The sequence below is a fragment of the Tupaia chinensis genome, unplaced genomic scaffold (genome assembly GCF_000334495.1).
Source record: "Tupaia chinensis unplaced genomic scaffold, TupChi_1.0 Scaffold000215_1, whole genome shotgun sequence".
Taxonomy (NCBI): domain Eukaryota; kingdom Metazoa; phylum Chordata; class Mammalia; order Scandentia; family Tupaiidae; genus Tupaia; species Tupaia belangeri.
In genome coordinates, this window is record NW_006159690.1 from 4,361,504 (window position 1) to 4,376,830 (window position 15,327).

The 15,327-nt window shown below is 42.8% G+C and overlaps 2 protein-coding genes across 2 annotated transcripts in view; one reads left to right on the top strand and one right to left on the bottom strand.

Annotated features, from left to right (window-relative positions):
* RAVER2 (ribonucleoprotein, PTB binding 2) overlaps nt 1-10,229 on the top strand; it is a 99,637-nt gene extending 89,408 nt beyond the window's left edge. The window contains exons 15-16 of the mRNA XM_006147547.3: nt 912-1,048; nt 8,185-10,229. Of these exons, the coding sequence (XP_006147609.1) occupies nt 912-1,048; nt 8,185-8,331 (284 nt within the window). The 3' untranslated portion in view covers nt 8,332-10,229. The remainder of the gene's footprint in view (nt 1-911; nt 1,049-8,184) is intronic.
* Nucleotides 10,230-10,395: 166 nt separating this feature from the next.
* Nucleotides 10,396-15,327, bottom strand: part of JAK1 (Janus kinase 1) — a 67,246-nt gene continuing 62,314 nt past the window's right edge. The window contains 3 exon segments of the mRNA XM_006147535.3: nt 10,396-11,756; nt 13,256-13,366; nt 13,885-14,002. Of these exon segments, the coding sequence (XP_006147597.1) occupies nt 11,661-11,756; nt 13,256-13,366; nt 13,885-14,002 (325 nt within the window). The 3' untranslated portion in view covers nt 10,396-11,660.

Sequence of the window (15,327 nt, forward strand, 5' to 3'; positions counted from 1 at the left end):
CTACATGCACATATTTTTCTGTGTATATGCTTAAAGTAAATCTGGGACGATAAATGAAGTTGTTACCTCTGGAAAGAATAAGAAGATTGAATTTAAAAAATGATATATAATTTTTTAATATACATCGTCTGCATTTTATGAAGTATCATCTTGAACTCAAACATTAATTTATAGTTTCTTTTAAAAAGCCAGAAAAATAACTAAATATGCTTCTAGTATGCCTACTATACATTGATCTGGTCTAAAAATTATTGGTGAAAACTACTGCATTAATAAGAATGCTTCATTTGCATTTAGTACACCATGTTTTAGAAATTAGACATATATATTTTAAAATGTTCCCATGAACAACTGGCTCCATAGCCTGGTGGTTCAGGCAGCTGGATCCCACATGGCCACCTATGCTATTTGAATTTCAAATCCTACAGCTTGAAAAACATGCCAGATGTGTGTGCTCGCATGCCCCACATCCTGACAGGAAATAGAGAGGGACTGGAGTTTTACTATGCTCTGTTGGGGCGGTGGGTGCCTTCTCCCTCTCCCTCTCTGTCTGTCTCTTTCTCTCTAGTGAGCACATGTACTCGGTGGCAAATTAAAGGTTCCCATCAAAATTATTTACCCATAAGGCAAACGTTCATTTTCAGTTGTTTCAAATGAAGGAAACAATATCATACACTATTATATTGGGTCATTGGAAAAGTCATGGTACATTTTTGCATAGAAAAAATACATCATGACTTTTCTGATGACTCATTATATAATTTCCCCTGGAGGAAATATAGATACATATTAGCAAACTAAAATTTATGTTCTCTTTGAAAATATGCTGCTTTAATGAGTTTTAGAAGACTGTGTTTATAATTTATAATAAAGCAACCTAAGTAAAAGAGATCTGTTGATTCTGCCTTTAGCCCCTGTAAGTAAAACCACTCTACGTAAGACTGGAATTACAGGCAACATTCTGGATGCAATCTCTCAGGGAAAAGAACCACAACATGCGTTGGAGAAGTGCATTGCCTACTCTCCATCTTTTGGCGATTATGCACAGGTAAATAATTCTCAGGCTTAAGGATGTATAGAAAAATTAGTCCAACTGTATGTCAAATTCACAGAAACTGAAATTGTGATTCCTGTAATATTATCCTAGAAATGCAAAATTGCACTGATCTGTTTTTTGCTTACCATTTGAAATTTTGAAACCTGTTTCAGAGATGGTTTAGTACCAGTTTGCATTTGATATTACTATGATTTTTGAATTTTAAAGACAGGGTCTCATGAGGTTGCAATCGTCCTGCCTCAGCCTGCCAACTGGGAAGACTGTGGCAGCGTGTGCTACCTGGCTCTTTGGAAACAGGGTCTCGCTGTGTGTCCAGGCCAGCCTTAAGCTTGTGATCCTCCTCCCTTAGCCTCCCCAAGTCACTTTGGTGCATGCCACTGCACCCAGCCTCTGGGTCAGACTAAAAATTGAACTTGAGCATAGTGTCTCAGCACATACCAACAGAGGGGACAAATCTCTGGAAATCTTACAGGCCGTGTGTGTGTGTAGGACTGTGTGCAGTTCAGAAAAGACTGGAGAAGGCCCTGTGTGCTCACTGCTGGCTGCCCTTGAGACTGCACAAGCAAGATGCGAGAGCTAAGGCAGAGCTGTTGGCCTGGCTGTGCAGCAGGCACGGCACAACACGCACAGCCCCTCTGCAATGTCTGCGAGACTCACTGATTTCACTTCTTCTGGAATGTTCTGTTCACTCATTAGCTGACCACTAAGCTCCTCGAGTTCACAGTGGTCACAACAAAAAAGAATACAAACATTGCATAATTAGTTCAAGAAAGGCAGTACACAGGAAACAGCAATAACAACAAAACTTGATAAGGGGTAGAATCTGATTCCCTGAGTTGTCATGTCGTGTTATTTTAAGTGATGAGTTTTCAACAGACAGTCATGAGACACACAAAGAAGTAAATGCGGTCCTTAAACCGGGGGAAAAAAAGCAATTAATAGAAAATGTTCATAGGAAGCCCAGACATAGGACATACTAGGTAAAGATTTTAAATTCTGTTCAAAGGATTAAAGGAAACTATATTTTAGGAACTAAAAGAAAGTACGAGAATAATATCTCACCAAATAGACAATATCAATAAAGAGATATAAATGACAAGAAAAAATGAAATAGAAATTCTGGATTGGAAAAGTATAATAATAAAGGAAAAATTTACTAAGGCATAGCAGCAGATTTGAACAAGCAGAAGAATCAACCAACTTGGAATATAGGTTTAGGTGAGATGATCCAGTCCAAGGAAGAGAAAGAACAAAGACTAAGAAAAACAGACCTTAACAAGTATCGGTGAGGGTATGGAGAAACTGAAATGCCCTTACACAGTGTTGGTGGGAATGTGCGGTGGTGAAACAGTTTGGCAGTTCCTCAAAATCTTCAACACAGAGTTACCATGTAGCCCCGGAATCCGACTCTTAGGTATATACCCATGAGAACTGAACACATGTCCACACACAAATCTATATGTGGATTTTCATAGCAGCATTATTCATAAGAGCCAAATGCCTATCAATTGATGAGCCACAGGTTTAGAGTATCCATACAATGGAATATAGTTCAGCCATAGAAAGGCATGAAGTACTGGTCTGTCTCTAATTAATTACAGCAATTTATTAGAATTGCCATGGGGCTATGTTATTTTTTTTTTCTCAAAAACTGTACATCTGAAGTGTTTGAACTGTCATTAGAAAACTTATATCAGGGCACCGGCCCATGGCATCATGGTTATGTCGCTGGACTCCCACATAGACATCCACGGTTTGAGTCCCAGACCTGGTGGCTTAAAACTCATGCCAGGTGCATGTGTGTGCGTACCCAAAATACTGAGAGGAGAATGGAGGAGAAGGGATTGCAGCATGGCCAACCTCCTGGGAGGGGGTTTCTCACTTTCTGTTTTTCCAGTGAGTGCATGCACCCTATAGCAAAAATCGCTCTTAAAAACAAAGTTATATCAGAAATGAGTGTAGTCGTTTTAGTTTGTAGTATATACTCTAAAGATGATACCAGCATTATAGTGAGCTACATAGTCCTGTTCATTTTAATGTACAAGTATCTGATTCAGTAAAGATAAATGGTTCATCTATGTCAGATGGCTTAAAAAAAGAAGACTTTGGGTCAGTTTATTAAATATTTACTAAATCCATAAAACCAACATCTAATTATAATATCAAAACCCAAAACATTTCCCTCCCTCCTTTTATTAAAAGTAGGTAAAAGAGGTCAAAATTTATCTTAGGCCAACTTTTTGGTGTGACACAGTCATTGGTTTTTCAATGACATGAATTGTTTGATGTGACCATCTGCATTGTGACTTGGGTTTTCCCTTTGAAAGACTTGGCCTGCAATAAGACAGTACTGCTGTCAACTCGCTTGTGCTCTGTGCACCCTGGCTCCAGAGGTCTTCCTGCCAGTCCTAGGGAGGCAGTCACAGAGCCTGTGATGAGAGGGTATGAGGAGGAAGAGTAACTGAGTGAAAAATGGAGAGGCCTGGGCGATGTTTGTTCTCTTCATAGAGAGCCTAATGCTGCCACCCAGTGGACACATAATGCAGACAGCCATGCCAAGAATACATTATGTAATGAATGCAACGTGGGTTTTTGTGGGGGCTGCCATTGATCAGAATCTCATGACAAATACTAACTATATTAAGTATATTGAAAATCCTGAACATGCTTTTACAATTATAGGAGCACAAGTTATCTTCATATTACCCCTAGACAGTAACTTGGAAAATACTTCTCATAAACCATGTGGGGCCCAGCCCTGGTAGCTTGCACTGGTTGACCCTGAGGCCACCTCAGTGCCCTGGGTTAGATTCCGCCCCTCCTAACAGCCGGTCGCGGGGTTATGTAACCCTAGTGACTCAGAGGGCTGAGGCGGGAGGATCAGGATATAGTGAGACCCTGCCTTTAAAAAGAGTTTTGGTGAAAACTGGAATTAAGGAAAGATTTTGAAATGTATTTAATATCATCTTTTGTTTTAAAATCTTTGGGTTACAAGTTAAACTGGCCTTATAGTGTCCAAGAAATAGGTAAAAGAGTAGTATGCAGTATAAATAAACCTGAATATAGCCTCAAATTTCTACTTTGACATGTTGGTCTAATTTTTCAAAGAGTTTTAGTGTGTCTTGAATTTTGAAAAGTGTTTCAAATATATATTTCAAATATACTTAAATGTAAGATATATAATTTGTACAGCTTGGTATGGCCACTGAAACTTGTGGGGTGATCACGGCTCACTTTTCTTCTTTTTTTAATGCAGCACAATACCTTTTAAAGGATGAATCATTAAATCCAAAGTTAGAATCCTTTCTTCATATGAAGAAAGATAGGCAGCTGAGAGGCAAAAATGAAAATAAAAATCTATATATAAATTCATGAAGAGACATTTTATTATTATATCACTAACATCACAAAATAAAGCATGATGGTTTTAAAGCATTCCTTAACAATAGGAGGAAAGGAAAAAACACATAGTTGAATAGAATTCTAGAAATGTTTACTGCAGAAGAGATCCTCAAATGAGCTCCTATTTCTGTAGATGTGACACCTAAATGGTGAACCTGAGACTGTATGAAAGAGTTAGGGGTTTGATTCGGACTGGAGGGGAGCTAGCGCAGTGGCTCATTCCAGGTTCTCCATCAGTCCGGCTCCACTAAAGAGCGAACAAAGGAAAGGTGAAGTGAGCTGCAGGTAGAGGTGAGACTGAGAAGTCCTGAGGAGAGGCCGAGTTTTCTGAAGAGCCGTCTTCGTATTTGGAGGGCCATGTGGTAACTGAGTACGTTCTTATTCAGAAAAGAAGTAATAGTATAATTGTCTTTAACTGAACTGGGCACAGTTGAGCCTAGCCAGAACTCGCTATTGGTATCACTAATCCCAGAGGAGTCTCTCTGAGGGACAGTTATATTCTACTTTCTGGAATGCTCATGAGCGCTTTTAAAAGTAGCCCACAGTTTAACTACCACTGACGGCTTGAAAACTGAGCTTTGGGGACACGGTGTCCCTTTTTGGCAGTAAAAAATGAAATTGTGAGGACCAGCAGATGGCGTAATGGTTACGTCGCCGGACTCTCATGTAGTTGACTGCAGTTTGAGTCCTGAACTCTGTGACTTAAAACTCACGCCGGGCATGTGTGGGTGTGTGCCCAAGATCCGGAGAGGAGAGTGGAAGAGACAGGACTGCAGCATGGCCATCCCCCCAGGGGGTGATTTCTTGTTTTCTGTCTCTGTCTTCTGGCAAGCGCATGCGCCCTGTAGCAGAAGTCTCTTAAAAAAAAATGAAATTGTGACACTCTCCTTCTACATTTACTTGGAAACCAATGGAATAAAAGAAATTAATCTATAGTTACATGAAGCTAAAAATTTAATTTAATAACCGTAAGTGATTTCTTTTTTATTCTAAAAGTAAAATCGCAACTAACAGTGATAAAATGGGTTTCATAGTAAATGTGCAAAAGATTAGGCTGGTGTGCAACAGTTTACGAAGCAGAAAGAGGGGGAGTAGAGGAAGCACGGCACCCTTTGCTTTCTGAGGCACTTGTGAGATGCTGGTGCCCAGGTCTGCCACGTCAGAAACCATGGGACAACACATTGGCTGAAGGAACTGCAGGTGCAGGCTCGGGAAGTGTTTTTTGATAGGTATTCATTTATTCAGTCAGTACTTATTGAATGGCTCCTATGTGATGGACACCATTGAAGCATTAGGGATATAGCAGCGAGCAAGAGAGATAAAAAGCCTTGTAGTGCACTTACATTTAAGGAGAAGTTAGGGGAAAACAGGAAAAAAAAATAGTACAATAAACCATGATCATTTCAGAGAGAATGAATCGAGGTGGGGACTCGAAAATCGGAAGGCTTTGCAGTTTAAATACACAGTCAAGGAAGGGTTCCTTGTCAGATTGATCCTTGGGAAAGGACCAGAAGTTTTGGGAGAACACTATAGGAATATCCGTGTTGGTGCGTTTCCCTTAGGGGAGCGGCAGGCGTGAAGGCACCGAGGCAGAAACGTGCTTTGGAGTGTGAGAGTCAGCAAGGAGACCTTGAGCGCAGAAGGGGAATGGCAAAGCGGAGAGCAGGCGATGGAGTCGCCGCGAGGTGGGAGGTGGTGGACACAGACAGGTTAGGGCCTTGTAGGCTCTTGTAAGGACTTTGGCTTTCCAAGAGAGAGCCCCCGGACAGGCACAGCTGTCCTGTTTGTAGTTTAACAGGACACCGTCGACCGTCATGTTAAACAATGAATAGGGCGTGTAACAAGATGTTTGGGAAGCTGTTAAAGATAATCCAAGTAGAAACAGTGCAGACTTGGGCCAGGATGGGAGCAGCAGAGGGGGTGAGAAGTGGCTGAATTCAGGACGTCTTAGGAAGGAGAGCCCGCAGCATACATGGGGATGAGAGAGAGATAAGGATGACTCAAAGGATTTTGGCCAAGAAAAAGTGGAATTGTCACTGCTACAGGTAGGACTGTGAGTAGAACCGGTTTTAGGGGATGGGTAGGGTTTCAGTTTTGGACGTAATCTTAAGATGCCTGGGACCAGCAGTTAGCGCAATGGCTATGTCGCTGAACTCCCATGTAGTCCCCTCCTCAGGTTATTTCAGAGCAAACCTTAGACATACACGACCACCAGAAACATTCTGGAGACAGAGTTAAAGCCCACTTCTTGGCCAATCAGCGCTTCCTTTTGTGGTGCATTCCTTGAGCAGGCATGTGAAGGCTTTCACTGCACCATCACAGCAGCGAGGCACATGGAGGTAAAGTACCTCACGGAGGGAGATCGGGCGTGCAGGCTTCAGCCATGTATCTTCACCCTGGCTAACAGGACTGTTGATAAGGAGCTGTAACAACTTGTCATTCTCTCTGAGGTTCTTTGTTGGTTTAAGAACTATTATGCAGGTTAAGGCACTGGGCCAACCATGGTTCGAGTCCCAGACCATCGGCTTGGAAATCACACTGAGCATGTGTGCATGCATGCATGCCCAAAATCCCAAGAGGAAATGTAGAGAAGGGATTGCAGCATGGCCACCGGGGGTGGGGGGTGGGGTGATTTCTCACTTTCCTTCTGTCTCTTTCTCTCTGCAGTGAGCACATGTGCCTTAGGTTCAAAACAAAACAAAAACTATGGGCCTAGCTGCAGTGACACAAGTGGAAGGGTGCTGCTGCACAATGGCTGAGGCTGCATGGGAGGCCAGGTTCAGTTCCCAGCCCCGCCAGGCAGGGTGTGTGCTGTGGGTTCACCTGTGGTCTTAGCTAACTAGGAGGCTGGGGAGATCACAGCGGGCCAGAACCTGTCCAAACTGCCTGCTACCCTCCCCCTCCCTCTCATGCTCCCTTACTCATTAGAAACATGACCACAAATCCTGCAACTTCCACTGTAATGTGCAAAGACTTTATGCACTGTCAGGAGCTTTCCTTATCAGTCATTTCTATGTTCTCATATTAGTTTCCATAATTCTGCTTCAGCAAGCTGGCCACCGTGTTTGTAAAAGCAAAAATTATCATGGGTTTTGCATGTGACCTGAGTATCATATTGGTTGCTGTGACCACTTGTGAAAGCATTGAACCCACTTGTTGATCAGAACCTCTGGGATGGTGCCTGGAAGTCTAATAGGACATGCTTTCCTGGTGATTGGTTCGGAGACCAAAGCTTTGAGTTTCCATTGCTCTCTAGAATGTACTGGGTTATTTCCTTGACACCATTTGCCAGTTTTTACACCTACCAGTTTTATTCACGCTGCTTCCGTTACCAGGCAGAATGAACCTCTGAACATGCAGCTTGATCTCGTAGTGACTCTCCTCCCTCCGAAGTATGTGGATATGTGGACATTTGTTATCACTGTTCTGATGCCGTGGGGTTTAACTAGGTGTCATTAGCAGAAGCAAGGGTTCTTACTTGTCCTTTCCCCCAAAACTTGGTGGTTGGGGTGATGACGCACAGAAGCTGGTTTGGGTTCTACAGAAGTTTCAGAGGTGATTTCGATATAGATATTTTGAAATCCTGATTTAACGCACTTGTGTATTTTTTGATAGCTTTGATATTTATCCTGTTTTTCTGTATTTATACCAATCTGAAGTAGAATTGTTTGCTTCGTGTCTTGAACGACCAAACAGTTTCAACATTGGTTGTGATTCCCTCACAGGTGTCATCTTTAAGAAATGAAAAGCGAGGTGCATCCTATCTCATCTCCGCCCCAGAAGGTGGTTCTGTGGAACTTGCTGACCAGCATTCTCAGGGGACAGGAGCATATTACATGGAAAGCTACTTAAAAAAGAAACGTGTATACTGAGTTCAGGTCCCTCTCTGTCCCTCCTAAGGTTCTCTGCAGTATCTCTGCTGTTCATCGCTGCCTTAACTTCATTCAGACTAGCCATATCCTTTAAATATTACGGGTTTCTCACTCCCCACCAGGAACTGTGTTGTGCAGCAGGCAGAATTGCCAAATAAATAAGCAGCAATAAGAAGAGACATTAATTGAGGATGCTGTCCATTACAATCAGACGCATCTTAATGTAGTACTAACTTCCAATCCATTGTAGAAACTACAGAGCTTCCGATCTTCCTTGTTGTAGGACTGGGAATCATTTTGACACCATACATAACATTTATTGAAGCAATAAATGGGGAATGGTCTTATTTCCCACGCCTTAGAAGGATGAGTTTCTTAAAAGCCAATGTGCATTTCAATTTACTGTCCCTAGAAGCAATCTCATTTATAGATTTTTAGGATTTTTTCCTAGAACTGCAAGGGGGCAAGTACCCAAAGTGGTGATGGTAATGTTCTGAAGATGCTCTAGAGGAGAACACCCACGCATTCGTAAACCAGTGGAGGGGCAGAGAGGCCCAAGGTGTCCACCACCACAGACGCGTTACTTGCCAGGTGTTACTGACTGTCGATACCCTTCGTGAACAACGCAAGGTATACTGAGAAAAGTAGCTTTGGTGTTCTAACTCAGGGGTCAGCGAACTACACCCTGAGGGCAAATTTGGTCCCCTACCTGCTATGCTGCCTGCATGCCCAGAATGATGTTTACATTGTTAAACAGGATAAAAGAAAATTTATGACATGAAATTTCTATGAAATTCTAATTTCACTGCCTATAAATAAGTATTTTATAGGCATGCCGCCCTGCCCATTCATTCATTGATATAACTGTGGCTACTTTTGTGCTAGGGTGGAGGACTGCGTAGTTTTGACAGAGACCACATAACCTGCAGAGTCTGAAATACGGACTGTCTGGCCCTTTACAGAGCAAGTTTGCTGACCCCTGATCTGATAGCACTAATTCCCTATTTTTTTACTTCATCTAAAAGAGACCATTAACCTTTGAGACAGACTTGTCAGTGGTAAAGAACAGTTTTTTGTATCTTATAGGATAGACTAATGATCGCATTGCTAGAACAGGGCCTACGGTCATCACCAAATACCCTATTTCTACAGTCTCACAAAGCAGCCAGCACTGCCCTTTCTGAAGGAGTCTTACAGAGTACCAGTATTTATACCCATTTTGAACCCCCCTTTTTCTGTCACTCTTTGGTAGTTTGTCAGGTGGAAAATAACCAGCTATTTAACTTCTGAAAATATTTTTGTCTTTATTGCTTTATGACTTTTGCCACCATGTCCTGAAGACCTTGGTATTAAATGCATGAGAAACTTTGCCATCTAGAAGTGTCTAAGTTTGTTCATTGTTATTAGACTAAAGGATGATGTGAGTTGGAGGTTTATGATATGATCCTAGCCCTTTGAAACCAGATCATATCATTTTTAGGGACTTATTTTTTTGACTAGGATATAGATATCCTGTTCTAATTAGGACATAAGAATTGATACATTTGTTGTATGCTTTGTAAAGAATTTTACTTGGTCTAATTTATTGCGTGTACTAGCTTCTGCTGGAAGGTGACAGCTAGGAAGTTTAACCAGGATGATTTTCAAGTATACTACCTAAACATAACCGACGAGGTTGAGGCCTCGCTCAGTTACACGGCAGATGACGAACGGCTTCTCCATGCTCTGTATTCCTCCTCCCTGTTTTCCTATTGCGTTTTGCCCCGCCTCCGCCACCATGCACACAGAAGAAAGGAAAGACGGTGACTTTATATCAGAGCCACAGTGTGAAAGAAAAGGCTGAAAGGACTAAAACACAGGTGTTTTGGAATATGGCGATTTGCCATCCGTACCGGCCTGTGCCCCGTTATTATGGAATGTAACCAAGAAATACAAGTAGATGGTTTTAGTCGTGAGGACCGTTATTAACCCTCCCCACAAGACTATACTGTTATTTTTCTATGTAAGTGAATTGTTTGAAATGCTTTGAAAATGAAGTCTTATATTAAAAGGCTTATGCATGTACCATTTTTAGTATATTTATTTGTATAAAGAGTAAACAAAGTGCATACAGAGTGGCCACAGGTTTCACGCAGACAGAGACCTTGCTGATGGGCTGTTGAACAAATGGCAAGTTGCTGTGGTTGCCATGGAATCAATCCTGAACTCACTTTTGGGCTCAAAGGTGAAAAGGAACACTACTGAACGATACTAGACAGCATGAACAAAGGTTCTTCAGAGTCCTGGGCGTAATGATCTTTATGGTTCACACTGAATCGGAGATCACTCGGGATTACCTAGCTACCTCCCAGCAACCTGCAAACTGTCTAGTGGATCCTGAACTCCACAGTGCCTCTAGCTGGGGCTGGTCTTTCAAGTTTTGCACCACAGGGTGATGGTCAAATAATGATCGGCCCTCGTAGATGGGCGGGGAGTATGAAACACACTCTAGGAACAGTGCAATGGATGTGGCACATTCAGCATCCAAAAGCAGCGCTGGAACACCTTGCCCCGAAGTGGCAGCGTTATAAAAGGATATACACTGACGTCTGGAAAAGCATGTGGAATAGCATCTGGGTTCCGGGAATTGGTTCTGATGAAAGGTACACTGCTTAGGAAAGCACTGGCAAGACTTAGTTCTCAAGAATTAACATGCAGCAAAGTAGCTATTCCCCAGCTGTCCCCCTGCGTATAACCAGTTTTCTCAAAAATGGGTACCAGTGGTCACCCAAGGGAACAGGAGCTAAGTCTCTGGAGAAACAACTCAAGGTTGAAGTCCTAACTGGTGACAGGAATACACTCATTTTTGTATAGAAACAACAGTATACTAACTGGCATCTAACCATTTTAAGACGGGTCTATCACCATGTAGATACCAAATTTGAGAGCATTTTAGAGCACTGCTAAGACCATTCATCTTTCTCTCTAATCAACATGCCAGAGGGACATTTCTGATCAACTAGAAGCTGAGACAAGTAATCATCTTGTCTTTGGTCAGCTCCTCTTGTTTTCAAAATCCCATGGTTGAACGCAATCAGGATGGCCAACCACCCAGATAAAACGGCATGCTCTTTCCTAAAGGAGTGCTTTCTCATCTTTTGGTTGTCACTGTTACAGGTGCCAGATTGAAAGAGTAAGTCTCTACACACAAGCACCACTGTGCCTTATAAAGTACACACTCAAGTATTTGAGTGACTTTTTAGAATACAAAATTTTTCCATTAAAATTTTCTTAAATGGCTTGGGGGAAAGAAGACCTGATAAACAGTGAAATTCAAATGTTATTCATGCTTATTTTAAAAGTGCTTCAAATCCTTCAATAAGGCTCTGAAAGGATGTCCGATTGGATGGTTGGAATTCCCAGCATTTTCTCATAAGTTGATAAACCTGTAAAAAGAAAAACACAAAAAGAACATTAGATTTGGTAGCTGTTCCCCCCCCCCAAAGGTTTTTTGCCATAGGGTACATATGCTTGCCAGAGAGACAGAGACAGAGAAATGAGAAGGAAAGTGAGAAATCACCCCCCAGTGGGACGGCCGTGCCACAATCCCTTCTCCTCCATTCTCCTCCTGGGATTTTGGGAATGTATGGACACATGTCTGGCATGATTTTTAAAGCCACTGGGTCCAGGACCCAAACCATGGTTGGCCATGTGGGAGTCCAGTGCTGTAACCACTATGCCACCTGCTGGGCCCAGAAATTGTCTCTTAAATTATGGAAATATCAAGAATAAGAAAATAATTTTGAAATTATAAATGACTTTTTCTTAGTAAGTAAGGTTAGAAAACAAGGTTACTTGAAGAGATTAAAATACAGAAAGGAATGACATAAGTATATAAATAATTTAACATTTGAGGGGCTCTGGGCTGACTGAACTGGAAAAGATCAGGTCATTACTGTAAACCAGTTCACAGATGAGGCTGAATCTTGGTTCAGACTAACTTTCTGCACTGGTGGCCTTATACTATTTAGTATATCTTAAGTAGGCTAAAGTGTTTATAGAAATTTATATTAAAAACTCTATTAGTGGGACCAGCAGATGGTGTAATGGCTATGTCGCTGGACTCCCATGTAGTCGACTGCAGTTCGATCCAGTGGCTTAAACTCATACTGCACACATGTGCGTGCGTGCGTGCATGCGTGCCCAAGATCCCGAGAGGAGAAGGAATTGCGGCGTGGCCATCCCCTCTGGGGGGGTGATTTCTCGCTGTCTTGCTGTCTCTGTCTTTCTGGGGAGCACACATGCCCTATGGCAAAAACCTCTCAAAAAATGCTATTAGTAACTGGGATAAACTTAGTAAAAAACACACTTCTGTGTACTTGTCATGATACAGCTATACCAAAACATGTTCCTCCTTGGGGCAGGCAAGGGGATCAACACTAAGGGTTTCGAAGGAGTCTGTGCTTTGAACATAACTGGTAGCTGCCATCTGCCCCACAAATGATTTCTTAGATAGCTTATCTAAAAATCACCTTTGGAAAAGTTTTCAATAGTTTTCTATTTAAAATTCCATTTCCCGGAGCCAGCAGTTAGCGTAATGGCTATGTCGCTGGACTCCCACGTAGTCGACCGCGGTTCATGTCCCGGACCCGGTGGCTTAAAACTCACGCCGGGCGCGTGTGCGTGCGTGCCCAAGATCCCGAGAGGAGAATGGAGGAGAAGGGATTGCGGCGTGACCATTCCCCCTGGGGGGTGATTTCTCGCTTTCTGTCTCTATGTCTCTCTCTGTCTGTCTGGCGAGCGCACGCGCCCTACGGTGAAAATCTCTCAAAAAAAAAAAAAAAATCCATTTCCCTACTCTCACTCCCACCACTTGCTAGATAACTCAAGCTGTGAAAACGGAAGGAAAGCTGAGTTTTATTAGTGGGAAGTGGCCGGTAAGTACCTCATCTGTGCAGTTAGGAGGACAAGGCAAACGCTTTCCTTCTTTTAATGTGTTCACGAGTCTCGTCACTGTCATCTGGCCGTGCGTTGGGCCTATCATTTTCAGGAACAACTATGGAAAAGAAAATCAAACAAAATGTGTCACTTTGCACATATTTATACAAAAACTAAGTAGATAAAGGTGAAATTTCTAGAGCGAACTTGGAATGAAAATGCCAACTCCTCGCTCTCAATGATCAGTCAGTAATCAATGTCTCAGACTCTTACCAGCCAGTCGTCCTGCCGCTCAAAGACCTGTTCCAGTGAGAATGACCTCATTTAGGGAAAAATGAGGCACAGACAGTGCCCTACCCCACTTAGGTCTCTCATTCTCCCATGAAATGGTCCCTGGTTCATCACACAGACAAGAGCCTTAAAGGTTAGGATCGTCCTATAGAACTTTGGGTTCCTTGTGAAAGCAACACTTAAGAGACCCACAAGTAATTGTCAAGTAACAAACCATGCTAAATAGAGAAGTGACACTTTCCATTATAATACATGGAGTAGAGTCCACTGAAATAAGATTTATAACCGAGAGGAACAGACACATTTTAATTGAGTACTAGATTCAAGGGAAGAGCCAGGACTTACGGCCATGGGACTAGAATCTGAATCACAGTAGGTAAGCAGCTCGTGCAGAGTCACTCCGAAAGACCAGACGTCCGAGGCGATATAAAATTTACACTGAATCAAACATTCTGGAGCATACCTGGAAGAAAAAAAAGAAAAGAAAACCTTTTGCTGTTTCTTAGAACTTAATAATTAAGTCTTACTAATACAGTAATAATAAGTAACGAGTATGATGTATTAGTGTACATTAGCCACCTATAAGCAGCTATGGCACACAGCTGACATGCAGAACAATATCCTTCACAGGCCCGGAGTAGCACTATTTGCCCCCAAGTAATCAGACACGTTCCTGTTTCACTGAGCACATGCTCTCATCATGGAGGCAGCCGGACGCAGACTGCCCCAGGGCTGAGTGGCCTGCAGCTCAGGGGTCAGTACTGGCCCCACTGCTCACTCCAGGGTTCCCTGTTCATCGGGAAAGTCATGAGGTAGTCTGTGTGAAGATGTGTCTTGACTTTCCTGACAACCCAATGTTTTGACGAGCGATGTACAACTGCCCATACCTAGCTCTTCAATATTTACTTTTCTTAAATCCTGCTGTCACTACCCTAGTCACTGTTCTCATTTACAAAACCACTGGCTCTGGCCTGGGATGCTGAAGAGGCTGAATCAGACTTCCTGGCTCCAAACTTGCTCCCCTCCATTCTCTGGTGACCTCTTTTAAACAAAAGCTCCACCTGCATATCCTCTGATGTTTTCCTTTTTTTTTTTTTTTTTTTTTGGAGAGGTTTTTGCTATAGGGTGTGCATGCTCACCAGATAGAGACAGAAAGTGAGAAATCACCCCCCACGGGGGATGGCCATGCTGCAATCCCTCCTCCGTTCTCCTCTCGGGATCTTGGGCACACACGCACTGCGCCGGGCGTGAGTTTTAAGCCACTGGATCTGGGACGCGAATCGCGGTCGACTACGTGGAAGTCCAGCAATATAGCCATTACGCTAACTGCTGGTCCCACCCTCCAATGTATTCCTTATCCCACTGCTCAGGGATGAGGTCCTCACTCCTTAACTCAGCTTCCACCACTCAGACTGGGCCGCCTCTACACATCTCCTACCTCTTTATGACCCAACTGTGCTTTCTTCCAGCCATCTCTACAAACCCCCATGGAGTTATCAGGTTTCACTGAACACTCAGGACTTCCAAAAACCCAGCTTGAGCCCTTCTGTGCTTATTCCATGAAACTGGCTGCCTCACTCATGAAACTCAGCCCGCATGTTCACCACATCTCCAGTACCCGGCACAGAGCCGGACCTTGAGAGAGAGGCATATGTACATGTGTGTCCACTTTTAATGAATGAATGTTGGTTTAGGCTCTTTAGGATGGGAGCGACCTGGGTGTGTGTCTATGTGGGCTACACCTAAGGGGTGCTACTCCATTGTGTAAGGGGAGTAGTGAAAACTTAA